Source organism: Siphateles boraxobius, unplaced genomic scaffold, assembly GCF_051911475.1.
Source record: "Siphateles boraxobius isolate OS27281-9 unplaced genomic scaffold, OSU_SipBor_1 1, whole genome shotgun sequence".
In the NCBI taxonomy this organism is placed as follows: Eukaryota; Metazoa; Chordata; class Actinopteri; order Cypriniformes; family Leuciscidae; genus Siphateles; species Siphateles boraxobius.
Genome location: NW_027508699.1, coordinates 701462 through 725261, shown reverse-complemented (window position 1 = coordinate 725261; position 23800 = coordinate 701462). Strand labels below are relative to the sequence as shown.

The 23800-nt window shown below is 40.3% G+C and overlaps 1 protein-coding gene across 1 annotated transcript; it reads left to right on the top strand.

Annotated features, from left to right (window-relative positions):
- Window positions 1-3761: 3761 nt before the first annotated feature.
- LOC143747515 (myosin heavy chain, fast skeletal muscle-like) lies at window positions 3762-16438 on the top strand. Its single transcript, XM_077240343.1, has 41 exons — window positions 3762-3851; window positions 3976-4015; window positions 5142-5356; window positions 5449-5592; window positions 5678-5834; window positions 5927-5954; window positions 6124-6226; window positions 6392-6484; window positions 6613-6676; window positions 6770-6868; window positions 6949-7052; window positions 7135-7273; window positions 7502-7620; window positions 7717-7866; window positions 7957-8127; window positions 8220-8520; window positions 8620-8684; window positions 8780-8867; window positions 8962-9079; window positions 9162-9285; window positions 9390-9526; window positions 9615-9870; window positions 9961-10203; window positions 10305-10481; window positions 10570-10715; window positions 10801-10891; window positions 10971-11360; window positions 12332-12458; window positions 12698-12816; window positions 12903-13099; window positions 13186-13369; window positions 13473-13638; window positions 14133-14257; window positions 14353-14661; window positions 14793-14996; window positions 15079-15204; window positions 15294-15464; window positions 15545-15649; window positions 15773-15868; window positions 15974-16105; window positions 16325-16438. Exons 1-41 carry the CDS (start codon window positions 3777-3779, stop codon window positions 16337-16339), a joined length of 5913 nt encoding a protein of 1970 aa, XP_077096458.1. The 5' UTR covers window positions 3762-3776; the 3' UTR covers window positions 16340-16438.
- Window positions 16439-23800: the final 7362 nt, after the last annotated feature.

The window sequence follows — 23800 nt, the reverse complement described above, 5'->3', positions numbered from 1 at the left end:
AACAAGAAACATAGTAATACAAATTCTACAAATAAAATTATTTTAAAAAAATATGAAAAAAAAACTATAAAAATATAAGGTCACAGTTGGGTTTTGTCAGAATAAACATTTACAGATTATGAACATATGTACAGTATTTTGAATAGTATGAATAAATATAAATAAATATAAATATCACCTGAATTTTTAAGATATTGCACTAAACAGTGGGAGTATTGCACTTACAGGCATATGCCTTGGGAGATATGTTAACTGTTCAGAAGGGAAATGGCCTGTGTGAAGAAACTGTTCCTGTGCCGAGATGTTCTAGTGGCCAGTGATCTGAGTCGCCGTCTTGATGGTAACAGTACAAACAGGAGGTGTCCAGGGTGAGTGGAGTCTGTGATGATTTTACCTGCTCTTCCTCACTCTGGAAGAGTACAGGTCCTGGAGGGATGGCAGGGGGGCACCAATGATCCTCTCCGCAGTCCGGACTGTCCGTTGTAGTCTCCTGATGTCTGATTTGGTAGCTGAACCAAACCAAACAGTGAAGAAAGTGCATAAAACAGACTCAATGACTGCTGAGTAGAACTGAATCAGCAGCTCCTGTGGCAAGTTGAACTTCCTCAGCTGGCAAAGGAAGTACAGTCTCTGCAGGGCCTTTTTCACAGTGGAGTCACTGTGATTGTCCAACTTCAGGTCCTGAGAGATGGAAGTGCCCAGGAACCTGAATGACTCCACTGCTTCCACAGTGCTGTTCATGATGCTAAGTGGGGGGAGTGCTGGGCTGTTCCTCCTGAAGTCCACGATCATCTCCACTGTTTTGAGCGTGTTCAGCTCAAGGTTGTTATAACTGCACCTGACAGCCAGCTGTTCAACCTCCAGTCTGTAAGCTTACTCGTCACCGTTTTAGATGAGACTGATGACAGTGGTGTCGTCTGAAAATTTCAGGAGCTCGACAGTGGGGTCTTTAGAACTGCAGTCATTAGTGTACAGGGAGAAGAGCAGTGGGGAGAGAACGCACCCTTTGGGGGCGCCAGTGCTGGTGGTGAGAGTCCTGGATGTGTGTTTCCCCAGTCTCACTCGCTGCTGCCGGTCCGTCAGGAAGCTGGAGATCCACTGACAGATCGAGGATGGTATGGAGAGCTGGGTCAGTTTTGCTGTGAGAAGACCAGGCATGATGGTATTGAAGGCCGAACTGAATTCCACAAAAAGGATCCTAGCATAAGTCCCTGGTCTGTCGAGATGTTGCAGGATATAATGCAGTCCCATGTTGACTGCATCATCCACAGACCTGTTTGCTCTGCAAGCAAACTGAAAGGGATCCAGCAGGGGTCCAGTGATGTCCTTCAGGTGGGCCAGCACCAATCTTTCAAACGACTTCATGACCACAGATGTGAGAGCGACAGGTCTGTAGTCATTAAGTCCAGTGATTTTGGGTTTTTTGGGGACAGGAATGATAGTGGACATATGATACATGATACTTAAGTTATATGGGAGGTAAATACTGGTGATTAATTCAGCTTATTGGAAGCAATTTTGAGACCGTTGTTTGTTAGAAACCACGAGTGGGTTAATTTCAGTCTCTGGTTATTGGAGACAAAAGTCTCTGGAATTTACAGCTGCAGAGAAGAGGAGTCCCTGGTTTAAGGTCTGTGGTGATTCTGGGCCATGGGAATGCCTTAGCACCCTTCGTTTCCTGATAAGGCTGTGGATTTATGCATTGAGGTCACCACAGGGTTTCTTGACCATTTGGTCTTAAGTATGGGGAACAAAGAGAAATCTTTTCCTGCTGTCCAGGCATCGCTGGTGTGAGATTAGACAGGCACTGGAAGGGAAAGGGGGTACCATCTCCTTGAGCCATCTTGGCACCATGACTGTGTTTTATGACTTACTAATGGTTAGATGGGGAATCGTTCCGAACTGTGGAATGTGGTGTTGTGTTCATTAAAGGGCCTATTCACGGATAATCCTACAGTAGTTAATTAGTATTACTCTTTACTTACATTTATAATTATACTGTAACAAGTACACCTTCAAATAAAATGTAACTGAAAATCCACCTCCAGTAGGCTTTTAGCTGTGGCCGGAAATTACATCACTCATAGTTCTGTCATGACAACTCTTAGGAGATTGGTATGGTACTAGAGATTGTCATGTTAATGGATATGGAAATGTTAATATATTTGGTTTTGGCGGAATAGATCTGCTATGCTGCTGCTGCAGAGGAAGTACCGAGACTTGCTACTGCAAACACCTTCACAGATGTTTATGTGAGCATGTAAGAAATGCTTCTGCTGCTGCACATGAAACATACATTAATTAAACTCGTTGCAGATTTATACAGGCGAAGCTGGGGAGGGGGGAGGGTTTGCGCTGCAGACTGTAACAGCAAACAATGCCAACTATTTGAATGTTTGAGCAGCAAGCTCATTGCCCGCTGATGCAACAGCAACCAATCAGCTGTGCTATGTAAATAACGATGTGAATGCTACCAATTAGTTAAAGACCTATCAGCCTGCACCATTCAGACTTTCATGCCAGAACTACGTAATTAGTAGTCACAGAGGAAGGCAAAGAGTGTTGCCAGTGAGATGATGGTTGTGGTCACCCTCTGACCCTTGGTACTTTTAATTGAGTCTAATAGGCTTCTGGGTGTTTAAATTAGAATTTTAAAAGCTCACTTGAACATTCCATTAATGTAAGTCTATGGGATTTTTACAGTATTGATCATCATTTTAGGAAAAACGAAAGTCCAATCAGTTAGAAATTATATAGCAACCCGAGTCAGAACAGTCTGAGGTCTGAGCCGAGTTTGGTGGATGTATCCTTCTAGAAGGAAGCTCTAAGGCCACGTACATACTGCAGCTAAACTCAGTAGTCAGTTCACATTTTAGTGCTTAATCCTGTTCTGTACACACACACAGTTCAGTAATTTAAGGTAGTGACAACTGTATTTACAAAAAATTGACAAAAAATGAACATCTAGTGGCGTACAACAAGAGATATGAGAGACGGCAGACGAGATATTCTGTTTACAGCATGGTAATTAGCATTGTTTGCTGGCTTTGACCGCTCAAGGTTGAACACATTGTGGTTTTGAATCATTTTAGTCTGTCTGAGGCTTAGACTGTAGCTGTTGAAGACCAAAAAATGTCTACAATCTTTGAATATTTGCAGAAATTATAACAAAGGGATTTTTGCAGGATGGGAATGTGCCATTTTTTATCACTATTGGCTTTCTTCTACAAAGAAAAACTGACCCTTGTTGTGTGTTTTCATTGTATTAGACATATTTTACAGTATTTTTTCTATATTCTTCTATATTCTTGAACTATATATCTTGTCAGATCTGTAACATATTTTATTGTTTAGCCCAGTTGCTGCCACATTAGCCTGCAAGAAGAACTTCCATGGGTGAAAAGGTGAAATGTTTTCTGATTCAAAAAAGGGGGAGGGGGAGAGGGAGGGGGAGGGGGGGGGGTGGAGGGGTTGCTGAATGTACCCTCATCCCAAAAAGGATTTATTTACTCAGTGTGTGTCATATGTCAAAGTAAGATATTAATAGACTAAAAATAAATAATTATAATACACATGAACTTTGAGATGGAAGCTGTGACATATATTTTGAAGCAATAAAGGTTTGACTTATAACTGATTTTATTAGGTTTGTCTGTGAGCCTGTCCATGCATTTCTTGTGTCAAGAAAGCTCATGGGTGAAAAAAAGGGGGTCAAGAAAGCTCATCATATATCAAAATATATGAGGTTGCCCATGTATAGATTCTGCTTAGTTTGCATGATCAACTTATATAAAAGCCAAGAGGGTAGAGCAGAAGAGATTCAGAGAAGACCTCAGAAGTTTCATCAAGTGGTAAGAGCCTATGCTGACTGTGACTGAAATGAATTTGACATCATCACTTATGCGTCTGTACTCAAAGTAATTGTGTTTTTATTTATATTAATACATTTTAATGAATTTATTTTTTTAATCCAAGGGTAGTGAACATTTCATCTGGTCTAAGGGACAAAAGGCAAGTGATTCAGTGTGTGGTTTAGGGTAGATGAAAACAGTTGTTATAGTCTGTATTATAGACGAAAACTGGAGAAGCATGCTGTTTTTAAAAACGTATGTAATTTATTTACAAAGAAATGTGTTTAAAATGTATTCGTAAGATGAATTTAAGGAAGGGGTCCCATTGACCCTTTATTTAGTTGCCAAACATAGGCAGCTATTGTATTTGTTTTTTATAGTGTTGATTGAATTATTGAATTTTGTTTTTCTTCTTCCACTTTTGAGTCTATGAGAGCCGATAAAACACCTTGTTGGAAAGTTAAAATTTATTTAGTTATCATTTGACCCAAATAAAGGGGCCTTTCGACACATTTCTGTGCAGACTCAGTTTGTGGAAGCAAAAAAAGAAGCGGGAAAGGGCCAATTGATGATGCTATAATAGAGTGAAACATGAATTTGGCTCTAACTACAGAACTTTTGGTCTGATTAAATTCAAAATTGGGATGCAGTGTTGCTATTATAATCCATGTTGAAATTTGCATTAATACAAATCATTAGAAATGTCTTAACTTTTATCATACAATATTGAAATAATATAATAAAAAAAAATCTGTCAGAAATTTCTTAATATTTGTCAGGGAATCTTATGCATCCATTGAGTGAAAAAAAACTCAAGTACACTTATCTAAAGAGCTTTAGCTCTCTTTGTGAGGATTAGTGAGTACACACATGCAATGTAATGTCCGTTTCATTCATACTCTTAGAACTAGGATACACTGGGGCTGAGAGTCCAGAAGTAAGACTAATAGTCAGCAGGGAAAATCTCTGTTTTGCCTGAAACTTCATATATGCCACAATTCATATTGTACTGTATGTGCTGTCCCCTGAAACCAGCATTTCAATTTCATCACCAGAAAGACATATTCAATCGGCATTTTTGCCATTAATGGCCCCTTACCTGCTTCTTGCTTGCTATCTAAATGTTTATCTAGTATTGCTTTATGTGTCTGTATTCACGTGTAAGCCTAAACTTGGGAATATGCCTCTTTCCTAACACAATTCATGTGTTTTATATTTTATGTTTCTTGCCTTTGTTGAATATTTATGAAATTTGTTAAGGATAAGTTGATATTTTCTCTCTTTAGTAAGCCGCCACCATGAGTACGGACGCGGAGATGGCCATTTATGGCAAAGCTGCCATTTACCTTCGTAAGCCTGAGAGGGAGAGAATGGAGGCTCAGGCCAAACCATTTGATGCCAAGTCTGCCTGCTATGTGACTGATGTCAAAGAGTTGTACCTCAAGGGAACAATCAAGAGCAGAGACGGTGGCAAAGTCACAGTTGTTCTGCTTGATACTAAGGAGGTATATTTGAATTTCCATTTCATGTAGATGCTCATTAAATTACTTATTACATTGTTTTTTTATATCTAATATCTAATTTATCAAATTTATAGGAGAGGGTTGCTAAGGAAGAAGATGTCTACCCAATGAATCCTCCCAAGTATGACAAGATTGAGGACATGGCCATGATGACCCATCTCAATGAAGCCTCTGTGCTGTATAACCTCAAAGAGCGTTATGCTGCATGGATGATCTACGTAAGTTCTGAAACGACATAAAAAAGCATTTAAGTTAATTTTTTTCTGTGTTGTTGGAATCTGACCAAGTCTCTGCTCATTTCAGACCTACTCTGGACTCTTCTGCGCAACTGTGAACCCCTACAAGTGGCTCCCAGTGTATGATGCAGAAGTGGTGTCTGCCTACAGAGGCAAAAAGCGTATGGAGGCCCCACCCCACATCTTCTCTGTCTCTGACAACGCCTATCAGTTCATGCAGACTGGTAAAACATTATGGAATTGATTATGGATTAATTAGATGTTGCTGTTAATATAATAAATATTTACCGGATATTTTAAAAATTTCAATCAACAGATAGAGAAAACCAGTCTGTCCTAATCACGTAAGTATTTTCATTTAATTTCAGACCATGACAAAAATAAAAAGTATAACATATGGAAAATTTATGGAGATATTTACAAAATTGAATTTAAGATTAAACATAGATTGAATCTACTTTGAAAAGTCTACATGTCTTTCAATCTTCTGTCTTCTAATCTCTTATAAACCAGTGGAGAATCTGGTGCTGGAAAGACTGTGAACACGAAACGTGTCATCCAGTACTTTGCCACAGTTGCAGTGTCAGGTGTCAAGAAAGAGGCCAGTAAAATAAAGGTACGAGATACAAAACGATGTCATATATATTATTTTAACAGATGATGATATACACTCATCTCAAAAACTATACGATATGTGAATTTGTGAAATGCCTATAAATTGAGTTTAGTCATGAAATAGAAAAACAATTGAAAATAAATGAAAACCCTTCAAACATCACAGGGCTCTCTTGAGGACCAGATCATTGCTGCCAACCCTCTGCTTGAGTCTTATGGTAATGCCAAGACTGTGAGAAATGACAACTCCTCTCGGTTTGTAAGTTAACCACTGTTTATTTACAGAAGAGATGGTCAGTTGTGTTAAATTTTACTGTACATAGGTTTCTATATAGATATTATAATAATTATCATTATTTATGTATTACGCTATTATGATTTAAACAGGGTAAATTCATCAGAATTCATTTCGGCACAACTGGAAAACTGGCTAGTGCTGACATTGAGACATGTAGGTGGACACGACTTCATTGATCCATCCTGAACATTTGACTTTGTCTGTCACTCTTCAGATGATTGTTACTCAAGTACATTCTCTCAACAGATCTGCTGGAGAAGTCTAGAGTGTCGTTCCAGCTTCCAGATGAGAGAGGCTACCACATCTTCTTCCAGATGATGACCAACCATAAGCCTGAGATTGTTGGTAGGTGCACATATTTAATTCACTCAATGTTTCAGAGAATATTTTAAGATGCTCTTTCATAAATGCTGTGTATTTTACAGAAATGTCGCTTCTCACCACCAACCCCTATGACTTCCCCATGTGCAGTCAGGGTCAGATCACAGTGGCCAGCATTGATGATAAAGTTGAGCTGGATGCTACTGATGTGAGTCATTGCTATTTGAATATTGACATATTCTATTTAAATATGGCAAATCATATATTGTATTGTTCTCTGTAATTTACAGGATGCTATTGACATTCTTGGTTTCACAAGTGATGAAAAAGTGAGCATCTACAAGTTCACTGGAGCGGTGCTTCATCATGGTAACATGAAGTTCAAGCAGAAGCAGCGTGAGGAGCAGGCTGAGCCTGATGGCACAGAGGGTGAGACTTGTGTTATCCTGGGCTTTAAAATAGTAACCGTAGCATCGACTTTGCTGATAAACCACAGAAACTGGGTATAAAATGTTTAGTGTAAATATAAACTCGAAGTTCCGTGCATATCAATAAATCTAAAAATAAAAGGGAAAGTACCTAGTGCCTGATTTATTTTAATTTTACACAAAGGACTCTATAGAGCAAAGATAATTTATTTTAAAATGTAATAAACAGAGGCTGACAAAATCGCCTACCTTCTGGGTTTGAACTCTGCTGAAATGCTGAAGGGTTTGTGCTACCCCAGAGTCAAGGTCGGAAATGAGTATGTGACCAAAGGCCAGACCGTGCCACAGGTATAGTAACATTTCCAGCATGCCATGTGTTTAAACTAAAATTCTGGCTAATTATTGCAGAAGCAGAATAAAATATACACTCTATTCTACTTACAGGTGTACAACTCTGTTAGCGCCTTGGCCAAATCTATCTATGAGAGGATGTTCTTGTGGATGGTCATTCGTATCAACCAGATGTTGGACACAAAACAACAAAGAAATTTCTACATTGGCGTGCTGGATATTGCTGGCTTTGAGATCTTTGATGTAAGATGTGATTCTTTTATCTCTTTTTATGTCAAAATGAATGATATTCAGAAGGTAGTAAATGTTTCTGTCATTTTTTTTGTCCTCCAGTACAACAGCATGGAGCAGCTGTGCATCAACTTCACCAATGAGAAACTGCAACAGTTTTTCAACCACACCATGTTTGTGCTGGAGCAAGAGGAGTACAAGAAGGAGGGCATTGTCTGGGAGTTCATTGACTTCGGCATGGACTTGGCTTCTTGCATTGAGCTCATTGAGAAGGTTATCAATGGTTTATGAATTTATTAATTTTCATTGATCCTATTATCAAAATCTCCTATTTTTGATAATAAACAACATTCTTTTATAAACAGCCCATGGGTATCTTCTCCATCCTTGAAGAGGAGTGCATGTTCCCCAAGGCTTCAGATACTTCCTTCAAGAACAAGCTATATGATCAGCATCTTGGGAAGAACAAAGCTTTCGAGAAACCAAAGCCTGCCAAAGGCAAGGCTGAAGCCCACTTCTCACTGGTTCACTATGCTGGAACTGTGGACTACAATGTCACTGGCTGGTTGGATAAGAACAAGGATCCACTGAATGATTCTGTTCTGCTGCTGTACCAGAAGTCTTCTGTCAAACTGCTGGCTACTCTCTACCCACCTGTTGTTGAGGGTAAAGAAAAAATCTATTTAACAAAACTTTGATTCAGTTTTGAACTTTCTTTCTTGTTTTTGCCTTTATCCATGTTCATTTGTATTTTTATCTCAATAGATACTACTAAAAAGGGAGGCAAGAAGAAGGGTGGCTCCATGCAGACTGTGTCTTCCCAGTTCAGGGTATGTATAGAGATGACATCACAGCAATATTGATTTATTTGAGAAAAAAAAGAAAAGAAATACAAAGCATGCCAAACTTTTTCTATTCTCCACAGGAGAACTTGGGCAAACTCATGACCAACTTAAGGGCTACTCACCCTCACTTTGTGCGTTGCCTGATTCCTAATGAGTCCAAGACTCCAGGTAAAGTATAAAAAAAAACTTACCGATATTTTGGTTCTCAATATATATGATGAAGTTAATTTACCAAGTTCATGGTGTAAACTGTTTGTTACAGGTCTCATGGAGAACTTCCTGGTTATCCACCAGCTGAGGTGTAACGGTGTTCTGGAAGGTATCAGAATCTGCACAAAGGGCTTCCCCAGCAGAATACAATATGGTGACTTTAAGCAGAGGTAAATGGGACCACATGAAAACAGCATTTCCTAGGAGGCTCCTAATTAAAAGATATTAAGTATTTTGATACATTTTCCACAGATACAAGGTGCTGAATGCCGGTGTTATCCCAGAGGGACAGTTTATGGATAACAAGAAGGCCAGTGAGAAACTCCTGGGATCCATCGACATTAATCATGACGACTACAGATTTGGACATACAAAGGTTCATATTTAGCTTTACAAATTTAAAAGATTCAGTGATCATGGTCATTAAGCTTGTACAGTTTAAATCAATATATTTTGATTTACTGTTTTACATAAATCCAGGTGTTCTTCAAAGCTGGTCTTCTTGGTGTTCTTGAGGAGATGCGTGATGAGAAACTGGCTGCTCTGGTCACAATGACTCAGGCTCTCAGTCGTGGTTACCTGATGAGGAGGGAGTATGTGAAAATGACGGAGAGGAGGTGACTATTGTCATGAGTTAAGATGACATCAATGATAACTGTGCAAACTTAATGATGATTATGATTTTCAATGATAAATTATTCACAGGGAGTCGATTTACACCATCCAATACAACATCCGTTCATTCATGAATGTCAAACACTGGCCATGGATGAAGGTTTATTACAAGATTAAGCCTCTGCTTCAGAGTGCAGAGACTGAGAAGGAGCTGGCAAACATGAAAGAAGACTTTGTAAAATGCAAAGAGGCTTTGGTTAAGGCTGAAGCCAAAAAGAAGGAGCTTGAAGAGAAGATGGTAGCACTGCTGCAAGAGAAAAATGATCTGCTGCTGCAAGTAGCATCTGTGAGTATATTTTATAATTAACTGAATACTGGCTCCATTAAAAATGAGCAAGGTTGTTTCCAATGAAATAGCAACCTATTTTACTAACAGGAATCTGAGGGTCTCTCAGATGCTGAGGAGAGGTGTGAGGGTCTGATTAAAAGCAAAATCCAGCTTGAAGCTAAACTCAAGGAGACAACTGAGAGACTGGAGGATGAGGAAGAAATCAATGCTGAACTGACAGCCAAGAAGAGGAAACTGGAGGATGAGTGCTCTGAGCTGAAGAAAGACATTGATGACCTGGAGCTCACCTTGGCTAAAGTGGAGAAGGAAAAACATGCCACTGAGAATAAGGTTAGAGATTGAGTTGGTTTAAGATTAGATCTCTATCTTATATATTGATATGGAATATGAATTGTAATATTTAAGCTTATTTGGAACAAATAATCATACAGGTCAAGAACTTGACTGAGGAAATGTCAGCTCAGGATGAGACCATTGCTAAGCTTACGAAAGAGAAGAAAGCCCTCCAAGAGTCACATCAGCAGACACTGGATGATCTTCAGGCCGAGGAGGACAAAGTCAACTCCCTGAACAAATCCAAGACAAAGCTTGAGCAGCAAGTTGATGATGTGAGTTGATTATGTAAATGAATTATATTAATTCATCAAATCAACTGTTTTTTGCTGTGAACATATTTTATATATCATTGTCCTGTAGCTTGAGGGTTCCCTTGAACAAGAGAAGAAGCTCCGCATGGACCTGGAGAGAGCTAAGAGAAAGCTGGAAGGAGACCTGAAATTATCCCAAGAGTCCGTCATGGACCTGGAGAATGACAAGCAGCAATCTGATGAGAAAATAAAAAAGTAATTAAAGCAGCAAATCTTTGAAAAGATTGAAATCTTTTATTGTTGTGTTATATTTTTTTTACAACTACTTATTGTTGAACAGGAAAGACTTTGAAACAAGTCAGCTGCTCAGCAAGATTGAAGATGAACAATCTCTAGGTGCTCAACTCCAGAAGAAAATCAAGGAGCTTCAGGTATTTTGAGATTTTTTATTATGATCATTATTATCAAAATCAGATCACCAAAAATCTAATTAAATACTTTCCACCATAGGCTCGCATTGAGGAACTTGAGGAAGAGATCGAGGCTGAGCGCGCTGCTCGTGCCAAGGTTGAGAAGCAGAGAGCTGATCTCTCCAGGGAACTTGAGGAGATCAGTGAGAGGCTTGAGGAGGCTGGAGGAGCCACTTCTGCTCAGATAGAGATGAATAAGAAGCGTGAAGCTGAATTCCAGAAGCTGCGTCGTGATCTTGAAGAGTCCACCCTCCAGCATGAAGCTACTGCTGCTGCCCTCCGCAAGAAGCAGGCAGACAGTGTGGCCGAGCTGGGAGAGCAAATCGACAACCTGCAGCGTGTCAAGCAGAAGCTCGAGAAAGAGAAGAGCGAATTCAAAATGGAGATTGATGATCTTTCCAGCAACATGGAAGCTGTAGCCAAAGCAAAGGTTGGGAAATATTCTAAAGAATATATGTGACCCATACTGGCAAAATGAGTTGGAATATGCATGGGCTAATTACGAGCTACAGGCAAATGACAATTTTGGTGAATTTCATTAAGCCCTCTTCTAGCGATCAGAATTATTTTTACATTTTCTGAGAGGTGTACCTTCCTAAATCTTTCCTTTATTTTAATAATCCATGAAAACTTGCCATTTTTCTTGGCTCGCTTCTCAACCACTGGTGCTTCCCCTCAGCACAAGTTTTAATATACATAGCGAATTCTCAATGGCATAAGTCTGAACCAATGAAATATGATTTTAAACTAATGCTGATGTAAACAAAACGATCTTACTCGAACTGACTGACAGATCAACACAAAGCACAAAGACGCCTCTCAGACAGCAGGCAACAGAATTGCAGTATTGCAAATATCTGTCTTGGCGAATATTCACGCAAAGATTATCTGTTATGCCTTAAGTGAACGTTTGGTTAACTGTTGGGGAAAAAGATCTGATATGTAACATTATATTAGATACGTGCATTACAGTAGGTCTCAATATACAGGCTGCTGTCTCATTAATGTTAATCAAAGAATTGTGGTATCATGGAAAAAATATATATATATAATTTTCCTATAGATATTTGGTTTTGGTGTGTACCAAATTTGGTGGTATTACCAGGGATTTTAAGGTGTGGTTGCTAGGTGATTTTGTTTTGGATCCTTCAGAAAACTTTAACTAGATTTTTCTCAAAATTTATTTTGCTGACTCTATTGACTTCAAATAGGTGTAGCGCAGTCCTTTTTTGTCTGATTCCAACAAATCATATATCATCATACATGAAGGTTTTTTAATAACAATAAAAGTAAATAACTAATTTTTGAAAATTTGCTCATTGTGACTCATTTTACCATTACGGGTCACATAAAACAAGTCTTGAAGTTCTTTCAAATATCTAATGACTTTTGTATTTGCAGGGCAATCTTGAGAAGATGTGCCGCACACTTGAGGACCAACTTAGTGAAATTAAGTCCAAGAATGACGAGAACATCCGTCAGTTAAATGATCTCAGTACTCAAACTGCAAGATTTCAAACTGAAAATGGTAACTCATGAACAAATTAATATTATATCAAAAGTAATTAATGTCAATAATTAACAATAATTATCAATAACAATCAATAATAATTATCAACAAAAATTTATCAAAAATAATTGTGTATTAAGATTATTCAACTGTACATTTCTGGTTGTAACACTGATAAAATCTTGCATCCATTTGTTTTGAAATAAACTGATAGAGACAGAGTAAAGTCTGACACTAATGAATCTAAATCTATACAGGTGAGTTTTGCCGTCAGCTGGAGGAGAAGGAGGCTCTGGTTTCTCAGCTCACCAGAGGCAAACAAGCTTTCACTCAGCAAATTGAGGAGCTTAAGAGGCTTATTGAAGAGGAGGTTAAGGTAATAAAGCATAATCAATTCATGCACATACTTGTCATTTGCTTTACTGTAGAGACAAGCTAATATTATGCGACTTTGTCACTTAGGCTAAGAACGCACTGGCCCATGCTGTGCAATCAGCCCGTCATGACTGCGACCTGCTCCGTGAGCAGTTTGAGGAAGAACAGGAGGCAAAGGCTGAGCTGCAGCGGGGAATGTCAAAGGCCAACAGTGAGGTTGCTCAGTGGAGAACCAAATATGAAACTGATGCCATCCAGCGTACTGAGGAGCTTGAAGAGTCCAAGTATGTATATTATTGTATAATATTCCCAATTCTTACAGCTATTTTATAGATTAGATTAATTCAAAATAATGTGTATTACTTAACAGGAAGAAGCTGGCTCAGCGTCTGCAAGAGGCAGAGGAACAAGTTGAGGCAGTGAACTCTAAATGTGCATCTCTGGAGAAGACCAAACAGAGACTCCAGGGTGAGGTGGAGGACCTCATGATTGATGTGGAGAGAGCCAATGGTTTGGCTGCTAACCTTGACAAGAAACAGAGGAACTTTGACAAGGTAACAATTTTAGTCATATTATATTCTCTTTCTAAAGTATTGCTGGAATGGGCTTTGTTCAACATTTTTTAAACAAACCGATCCTAAAATATCTCCACCAAAGGTCCTGGCAGAATGGAAGCAGAAATATGAGGAAGGTCAGGCAGAGCTGGAGGGTGCCCAGAAAGAGGCTCGTTCACTCAGCACTGAACTGTTCAAGATGAAGAACTCCTATGAGGAGAGCCTGGATCAGCTGGAGACCCTCAAGAGAGAGAACAAGAATCTGCAGCGTAAGAATGAAACTGTTAAATTAAAAAAAACTTAAAGCGATTGTTCACCCAAAATTAAAATTCTTTTAATAATTACTGACCCTCATGTCATTCCAAACTCGTGAGACTTTTGTCCATTTTCCGAACACATTATTGATGAAATCTGAGAGCTCAATTCATATGGATTAGTTTTATGATCTCTTTATAACCTTTTTGAAGCGTCAAATAAACAAGTGTGTAGTTGTCTATGGAGGGACAGAAAGCTTTCAAATTTCATCAAAAAGATCTTCATTTGTGTTCTAAACATGAACGAAAGTCTGACGGGTTTGTAATGACATGAGGGTGAGTAATTATTTAATGATAAAATTTGCTAATAATTTTATAATATATAAAATTTTCATTTTTTGGTGAACTTTCCTTTTAAATGTTCTAATTCTCAGTGAGCATTAAAAAATAAGCACATATGATTAATGAATGTGCATTATGATAATTACTATATGTTTTTCTCTCTATAGAGGAAATTTCAGATCTGACAGAGCAGTTAGGTGAGACTGGTAAGAGCATCCATGAGCTGGAAAAGGCCAAGAAGACAGTGGAGACTGAGAAGTCAGAGATTCAGACTGCCCTGGAGGAGGCTGAAGTGAGTATCTGAAGATCGATATGGAATTCTTGCTAGAACCATCATACTGTATGTATTTTCATTCTTATATGTAAATGTTGTTTTATTTTTCATAGGGTACACTGGAGCATGAGGAGTCCAAGATTCTTCGTGTCCAGCTTGAGCTAAACCAGATCAAGGGAGAGGTTGACAGGAAGCTTGCAGAGAAGGATGAGGAGATGGAGCAGATCAAGAGGAACAGCCAGAGAGTCATTGAATCCATGCAGGGCACTCTGGACTCTGAAGTCAGGAGCAGGAATGATGCCCTGAGAATCAAGAAGAAGATGGAGGGAGATCTTAATGAGATGGAGATTCAGCTGAGCCACTCTAATCGCCAGGCTGCTGAGGCCCAGAAACAGCTCAGGAATGTTCAGGGACAACTCAAGGTATGCATAGGAATTCTTCTTTTTGAATTTGGGGTGTATTCATATTTTTTTTTAAATAATCTAACATATGGTAAGTACAGCATAGCAGAAACCACATCAAAAGCTCATTCTAAAGCTATTTTTATGTTCAGGATGCCCAACTGCACCTTGATGATGCCCAGAGAGGACAGGAAGACATGAAGGAGCAGGTGGCCATGGTGGAGCGCAGAAACGCTCTAATGCAGTCTGAGATTGAGGAGCTTAGAGTTGCTCTGGAGCAGACAGAGAGAGGCCGCAAAGTGGCTGAACAAGAGCTGGTGGATATCAGTGAGCGTGTTGGGCTGCTGCACTCTCAGGTAAAGGCATATTTTTTCCCTGAAATTAAGGGAATTGATAGCATCATTTAAAATGCTCAAACTTTTGCTTTCCATTTTGTAGAACACAAGTCTCCTAAACACCAAGAAGAAGCTTGAGGCTGACCTTGTTCATGTCCAGAGTGAGGTTGATGACACTGTACAGGAAGCCAGAAATGCAGAGGAGAAAGCCAAGAAGGCCATCACTGATGTGAGCAACAGTAGCTGCCAAATGTTTCAAAAGATGCTTGCATACTTAAAAAATGTGGATCTAATGACTTTCTGTATTAAATGCAAAAGGCTGCAATGATGGCAGAAGAGCTGAAGAAGGAGCAGGACACCAGTTCTCACCTTGAGAGGATGAAGAAAAATCTAGAAGTCACAGTGAAGGACCTGCAGCACCGTCTGGATGAGGCTGAGAATCTGGCCATGAAAGGAGGAAAGAAACAACTCCAGAAGTTGGAGTCCAGAGTAAGCCTCTTTATAGTTATGATATGGGCAAAGTGAAGTTATATTATGATATGTTTGAATAAAAATAATATTTTCTTTAGGTCCGTGAGCTTGAGGCTGAAGTTGAAGCTGAGCAGAGACGTGGAGTTGATGCTGTTAAAGGTGTCCGCAAATATGAGAGGAGAGTGAAAGAGCTCACTTATCAGGTATGACCCTATTCGTCAGAAGTTTGTTCAGACAAAAGAGTCTGTGTAATAGTGTATGTACTGACAATGCCTATTTTTAGTGAAGGATCAATGCTTCATCGTTTAAATATGTATTTTTTGAAGACTGACGAGGACAAGAAGAACATCACCAGACTCCAGGATCTGGTGGACAAACTGCAGCTGAAGGTCAAAGTCTACAAGAGGCAGTCTGAAGAGGCGGTATGTAAAATCGAATTGAAAATTTTGAAAAAAAAAAAAGTATTTATATTGGAATGGTAATTTGATGGAACATGATACATGAACCATTTAAAAAAAAAACTTTAGGAGGAGCTAGCCAATGGTCACTTGTCCAAGCTGAGGAAGGTGCAGCATGAGCTTGAGGAGGCTGAGGAGCGTGCTGATATTTCCGAGTCTCAGGTCAACAAGCTCAGACTTAAGAGCCGTGATTCTGGAAAGGTTAGACGAAGCAGATGATTTTTTAACATATTATTTATTCAACTTGTTTATCCAAATGCATGAACTACCTTTCAGCAGATGTAATGGAACTATAATAATTGCATTATGCTGATGTTACATATCCTGTATGACATTTGTACATCTGTAATCTCTTCATTATGTAAAGTTAAGTACATTTTTGTTAATAAAACTAAAGTTTGCCTCTTCCTTCTTTCCCAGGCCAAAGAAGAATGAATCTTTAACACTTGAAAGGAGCATTTACTGAAGTCATATAATATGAATGTTCAGTGTAAAAGTACCTTTCTTAATAAACTTGTTTATTTCAGCCAATAATTAGCCTGTGTGATTTTTCAACAAGATACACTATTACAACACTAATATCTGATCTATATGATTACATTAAATCTTATTATACACATCATAAGAGTGCTGAGTATCAAGAGTGTCTTGAATCAAATTTGAACTTTTAAAGGTTCCATAAAAGTTAAAAAGGTTTCATAAAATTTAATTCTCATGTTTACTGAATGCAATTTAGACCACAATATTACTATCTAAATAATAATAATAACAACATACTTTATTTTATATAGCAGCTTCTCAAGGCACTTTACACAATAAAAATACAAATAGAAAAATAAACAATAATAAAAGTAAAATATAGCTGCAAGTGTAGTGGCAGATTTAAGGGGTCTGGTTCAAGCCTGCAGATTTCAAAGTTTTCTAATTCAGGTCTCAAAGAAAATCTTTCAGAGTCGAAGTTCCAGGTCTCAGAAGAAGAAACTGTAACTGACTTTACAGTGGTCAACATTCAGGTCTTATACCATTTTCTTATCGCTAGGTACACAAAGGGCATCTGTATTGTTATCTTTTTACACAATGGGCATCTGTATTGTTATCTTTTTTCTTCCTCGTGTTCTCGCAACCATTAAAAAAAACATCTCCCCCAGATATTCTTCTATTGGTGGAACATCTTAAACATTTTATATAATATGTTTCTCTTCCAGTGCTTCCCAAAACCTGCATCTCTCCTACAAGTTTTTGGGGTACTTTTCCATTCTCTTATCCCTGTGACCCAGTTTTCTGTGACCTAGTTTTCTGCTTGGCATTACAGCATTTAGACGTGTGCATGAGACAGAGGAGATTCCCCAACACATTGTCCCAAAGGGGTATCTTCATGAGCAAGCCTCTCTTCACCTGTCTAGCAAACATGGTCAATATAGACCATCCACTTGTTCTATCAATAGGCTTTTTGTCACAAAGGTACACTCTGGAGTGTTACGGCCGACTCGTGGCTGCAACAATATAGGAAAACCAACACAAACAATCAATATAACCAACGTAGTTTATTAAATAAATCTAGGGGTTTCACAAAGTGCAACAATAAATGTTATGCTATATGGGATCTTCCAAAGTGCCGACAGACGCCAAATCCCGCTATTACCAGGAGAACAAGAGGTGAACCGTGGATTATTTCCCCGTACGCAACCCCCTCCATGCTCGAAATAGGAACCTATATCTCCACCTCCTAATTTGAATCAGATGTTCCTCATCTCCACCGCGACCTACAAAACAAGAGATAAAAGAAAAACAAAACACACACCATAACACCTCCCCTCTTAAAAGAGAGGATCCTTGTAAAGGACCTCCTGCATGTGGCCTTCTTAATCTGGTTCCCCCTTTGCAACTTGAATACAGCAACTCCTGGCGCCTAGGAAAAAACAGTCACAGATGAGAAAAAACAAAAAATCAAATCAGTTGAATCAGTCGCAAGAACTCTCACACTGGACACGAGACAAGGCATCAGCCAGAACATTTTCCACACCTCTTATGTGTCTAATCTCCAAAGGATATGGTTGCAAAAAGAGAGACCACCGAATAAGACGCTGGTTTGGGCTCTGCAAAGAGTGCAAAAAGGTGAGTGGATTGTGGTCTGAAAATACCACAATTGAAAAAATGCCACTTGTTACATAGACTTCAAATAACTGCAAAGCCCAATTCAATGCTAATGCCTTTGCAACAGTGGAATAATGCAGCTGGTGAGACTTAAACTTTCTAGAGAAATAAGAGACTGGTCTTTCTATACTCTGTTCATCAGTTTGTTCATCAGCACAGGGGCAGTGCTAAGCAACAGCTTCACATTCTCAAAAGCTTGTTTACACTGCAAGGTCCACTCAAACTTTACGTTTTTCTTCAACAAATCAGTTAAAGGAGCTACCACTGAAGAAAAATTTGAGCAAAAGTTCCTGTAATAGCCCACCATACCCAGAAACCGCATAAGCTCTCGTTTTGTGTTAGGTGGAGGAAAATTATCAATGGCAAAGACCTTAGTGCGCACGGGACGCACTTGACCCTGCCCACCTACCTTCCCCAAATAGGTCACAGTCACCTTGGCAAACTCACACTTTGCCAAGTTGACCGTGAGCCTAGCTTCTGCCAAACGCTCAAAAAGTGCTTGGATGCGTAAAAGATGATGCTCCCACTTGTCACTGTATACAACCACATCATCTAAATAAACAGCACATCCCTTCAACCCAGAGGTCACGCGGTTCATCAAACGTTGGAAAGTAGCGGGCGCATTTCTAAGGCCAAAACTCATTACCAAATAAAAGTATAGCCCAGAAGGGGTAATAAATGAGGCAATCTCCTGTGCACGAGTGGTCAAAGGCACTTGCCAATATACTTTCAATAAATCAAGTTTACTGACATACTTTGTAGAACCGACAGAATCTACACAATCTTCCGTTCGGGGCAATGGGAAAGAATCCGGTTTTGTTATATTATTTACCTTCCTGTAATCAGTACAGAAACGGTACGACCCATCTGACTTTCCCACCAGTAAACAAAGTGATGCCCAGCTTGCAAAGGAAGGTTTAGCGATGTTATTTTCCACCATATATTTTTTTTTAAACATTTGTTTATTGATTTTTTCAGTGACATAACAAAATCAAGAGGTAACAATTCGGGAATCAAAACAGTGTCCAATACAACTAACAAAAAATTTAAATAAAATAAAAAAATAAAAAACAACCCCCAAAAACAAATAAATAGAACAGAACAAAACAAAAAACACAAAAAGCAGTCACCCACTGCTAAATAAAAGCCCAATATGTTCACTTACAGAGAGATAAATAAAAAAACATCCCAGCATGCTACAAATTTCACAAGAAAAAGCTCACAATTAGAAGACAATCAGGGTGGCTACTCTGGACTAGCTGTAAAAGTCAATCCCTCAACATGTGCAAAAAATGGACCCCAGGTTTTATTAAACTTTGCAAGAGAACCATGTATCGAGCACCTAACTTTCTCCAACTTCACAAACTGAAGGATGTCCCTGATTCAAGACGAGTGAGAAGGCGGTGCAGGAGACTTCCACCTCAATAAAATCAAACGTCTAGCCAATAAGGAGATAAAGGCTACAAAGTCAGCTTTATATTTAGGAAGCTGCAACATAGGAGGCAAAACCCCAAACACAGCGGTACATGCTGTTGGGTCAAATTGAACCCCTGTACAAACAGAAATAGAATTAAATATCTGCGTCCAAAAATTATGTAGTAAAGGGTAAGACCAGAACATATGGGCATGGGTAGCTGGAGCCTGACGACATCTAATGCACAAGGGATCGACATCATTATAGATTTTAGAAAGCCTAACTCGAGTGAGATGGGTACGATATAGAATTTTGCACTGGGTCAAACCATGTCTAGCACAAATTGAAGAGGAGTGAACCCGACGCAAAATGGCCTCCCACAGATCCTCCGAGATCCCTTCCCCTAGATCCTCCTCCCATTGGGTTTTAATTTTATGCTGCGGGGTAAGCTGCAAAGAATAGATAAGATTGTATAAACATGAAATAGCACCCTTAATGGTAGGCAATGGGGTTAAAAAGGAGTCAATTAGAGAGGCATCTGGGAGATTTGGGAAGTTGGGGCTAAGATTGCGAGTGAAACTTCGAACTTGAAGATATCTAAAAAATGCTGCCTAGGCAAATGGAATTTCTCGGAAAGTTGCTGGAAGGATGCAAATGTACCAGCAATATACAAGTCCCTAAATGCCTTGATGCCGTAGTCAGACCACAAAGAAAAGGCCCCATCTCCACCTTATATTTAATCTCAGAATCAAGATGACGTTGTTTATCCAAAGAAACACGATAAAAACGCTGGCGTTTTGGTTTTGCGTCAACGACATTTATATTGTGCTCCATCAAATGAGTGCGTAAAGGAGAATCTGAAAACAGCATAGGGAAAACTGAAATCAAAGCTAACAATTCAGTTCTCTGATGAAGAGGCAAATGTTGTACAAAATCCTCCAAGTTGTTAAGCGTTTCAGAGTTGTTAAGACGGGGTTGGAGCATGCCATCTTCAGGTGCTTTAACATCCTCAGCAACTTCCATTACAGATGAAGCAACAGCCACTTGCTGCACTCTCAACCTCTTCAGTGGACAGTGTGGCAGAAAACATTTCCTTCAGGGTAGAATCCTCGCGTTGCACCACCACCAACTCCTGGTGAGAAACGGAAGGGAAAAGATACCAAAGACCAGGAATCTTTTTCTTTTTTCCACAACCAGATTTAAGCTCTATACTCTGAATTTCAGACACTCTTTTGCTCATTGCCGACAACAAAAACGAGTCTCCATAGGAGGACTTTCCACAGAGCTACTTAAACAACGCCAATTATTTTTTTAAAGATCTCTATGAGTCAAAACATATTCATCAGCAAGGACCGCCGCGTCCTCTGCATTCTGAATATTGCGCTCTGTTACGAAAACAGCCACATTTTCAGGTAAGGTGTTTTTAAATTGTTACAACAGTAACAGCTCATAGAGAGAATCAAAATCATCCGCTTGTGAAGCAGAGCACCAACGATCAAACAGAATCCTTAGCTCTCTTGCGAACTCAGTAAATGACTGCTGTATACCTTTTCGTAAAGTCCGAAACCGATTCCTGTAAGTTTCCGGAACTAACTCATATGCCTTCAGCACCACGAATTTTACCTTGCGTACACTTGACTGTCACGGACACTTAGAGTAGAGTAAGCTTTTTGAGCTTTTCCATACAGTACACACTGCAAAAGTAGTGTCTGCTCACAATCTTCCCACCCCATAAGATCTGCCAACCGCTCAAACAAAGTAAAGAAAGTATCCAAATCATCCTCATCAAATGTTGGCATGAGGTTAAGAGAACGAGCAACATCAAAAAAATTTGGAGCTGGACTAACTACTTGGGCCTGCAAACCCTCAGAATGGTATCCCAGCTTACCTTATCTTATTAGAGCAAACCTTTGAGCTTCAATGTCCAACTTTCGCAACTCAACTTCTTGATTTATCCGACTCTTCTCCATTTCCAAGAGCAACAACTCCTTCTGCTCTTCAAACAACAGGGATGAAGGAATACGAACAGGAACATCACTTTCTCCAGTAACACTTACAGGTTTCCCTGATTCAGATACAAGAATACCCAAATCAATAAGAGCAGCTTTAACAACAAATTCCACTCCCTCCTTTAAACTCGTTTCTTTAGTGGTACGGCTGATTTCATATTTTTCTTCTACTTCCAATAAATGTTTTTTAGAAAGCTTATTAAAGCTCTCCTTAGTAGGATACTGAAAACACTCATCTAAAAAGGTAGTCATCTTATTTTTATATATATATATATATATATATATATATATTTTTTTTTTTTTTTCTCTTTTGTCAAACCTCACTTTTAGTGACCTTCCCCATTACCTACACACCACACTACTGTCATGATTCTGCCATCATGTCCTTGATTTTTCCTAGTCTTGTGGCAGGATCATGACAGACCCATGTTTTGTGTACAAGTACATGGTCTGTTGTTTGGGCCATGTGCTTGTGTTGTCTCATGATGTAACTCAGCCCCCTTGTTACCCTCGTCTTGTCATTATTGTTTAGTCAGTTTCACCTGTCCTCGTCATTAATGTTCCCTATTTAATCCCCTTGTGTTTGCTGTCTTGTGTTGGGGTCGATTCATTGTGATGGCCAGTGGACCTGACACATTGGACACTCGACGGTTGTGGATTTGGCGGTGGGCGACAGCTAAACTGTGAATGGGCAGGAAATGGCAGAAGGAAGTGAGGAGAAGTGATGGCCAAATGAAGCGTTTCAAAGCATTATTGCTTTCTGATACAATTGTGTCGAAAATGGTTCATTACTCGAAGATTCATTCAGATAGAAATTGCAGCACCATCTCCTGGTGAAGTAAATGTAATGCAATAAAGCTGACAACCATAAAATGCAAGTAGGCTTATATGTTAACGCCCCGTTTATTACGTGTTTACTGAGGCGATCAAAGCTGAAACAGTGTTAGTGTTACGTACTGGCAGGAATGAAGCAGAGAGTGAATCCAATCGCAAGCACTTTATTTAACAAACTAGTAATCTCGAGGGAACTCAGAACAGGAACACGAAGACGAAGACAGGAATAGCAAACATAACAACATCAAGAACTCACAAGGACTGAACTAAAACACAGGGTTTAAATACAAGGGAACACAAGCTAAACAAGATAACGAGGGGGCGTGGTTAAACTGAAACACCTGGGAAGACTAATCAACATAACGGGGAACAGCTGAACATGGGACAAGACACATGGCAAACAGGGAATCACATGACAGACAAGAACAAGGAACAAGACACAAAACCCACACCGTGACATAGCCCCTCCCCTATGGGCGGCTCCCGACGCCCATAAAAAACAAAAAACAATAGTTCAGGAGGGTGGTGAAGCGGAGGCGGTCTTGGGGGAGGGACGGAGGGCCAGGTCCGTGCAGGGTAATAGGACCAGGGCATTGCAATGGCCGACCTGGGTCGAGAAGCGTGGGCAACCAGGGCGGAGCAGGAACTGCAGACGACCAGGGCGGGGCAGGCAGCGCAGGCGACCAGGGCGGAGCAGGCAGCGCAGGCGACCAGGGCGGTGAAGCCCCTTCGGGCGGCCAGGGCGGTGAAGACCCTTCGGGCGGCCAGGGCGGTGAAGACCCTTCGGGCGGCCAGGGCGGTGAAGACCCCTCGGGCGGCCAGGGCGGTGAAGACCCCTCGGGCGGCCACGGCGGTGAAGACCCCTCGGGCGGCCACGGCGGTGAAGACCCCTCGGGCGGCCACGGCGGTGAAGACCCCTCGGGCGGCCACGGCGGTGAAGACCCCTCGGGCGGCCACGGCGGTGAAGACCCCTCGGGCGGCCACGGCGGTGACTCAGGCGCAGGAACAGCAGACACCGGCTCAGGAACAGCAAACACACACCCTGGCTCGGGCTCAGGAACAACAGACACACACACTGGCTCGGGCTCAGGAACAGACAACACACACACTGGTTCGGGCTCAGAAACAGACAACACACACACTGGCTCGGGCTCAGGAACAGACAACACACACACTGGCTCGGGTTCAGGAACAGACAACACACACACTGGCTCGGGTTCAGGAACAGACAACACACACACTGGCTCGGGAACAGACAACACACACACTGGCTCGGGTTCAGGAACAGACAACACACACACTGGCTCGGGAACAGACAACACACACACTGGCTCGGGTTCAGGAACAGACAACACACACAATGGCTCGGGAACAGGAACAGACTCTGGCTCGGAGGCGGCCCTCTTGTCCGTAGACACTGGTTCAGAAGCGGCCATCTTGTCCGTAGACACTGGCTCGGAGGTATTGAGGTGAACAGTCTCTGGA

What these genes read in the sequence shown, in the direction of transcription:
- LOC143747515 (XM_077240343.1), top strand. Translation starts at nt 3,777, where the DNA reads ATGATCAACTTATATAAAAGCCAAGAGGGTAGAGCAGAAGAGATTCAG. An exon ending in TTCTGCTTGATACTAAGGAG is followed by an intron (nt 5,357 to 5,448) that starts GTATATTTGAAT and finishes TCAAATTTATAG; the next exon opens with GAGAGGGTTGCTAAGGAAGA. An exon ending in TGAGCCTGATGGCACAGAGG is followed by an intron (nt 7,274 to 7,501) that starts GTGAGACTTGTG and finishes TGTAATAAACAG; the next exon opens with AGGCTGACAAAATCGCCTAC.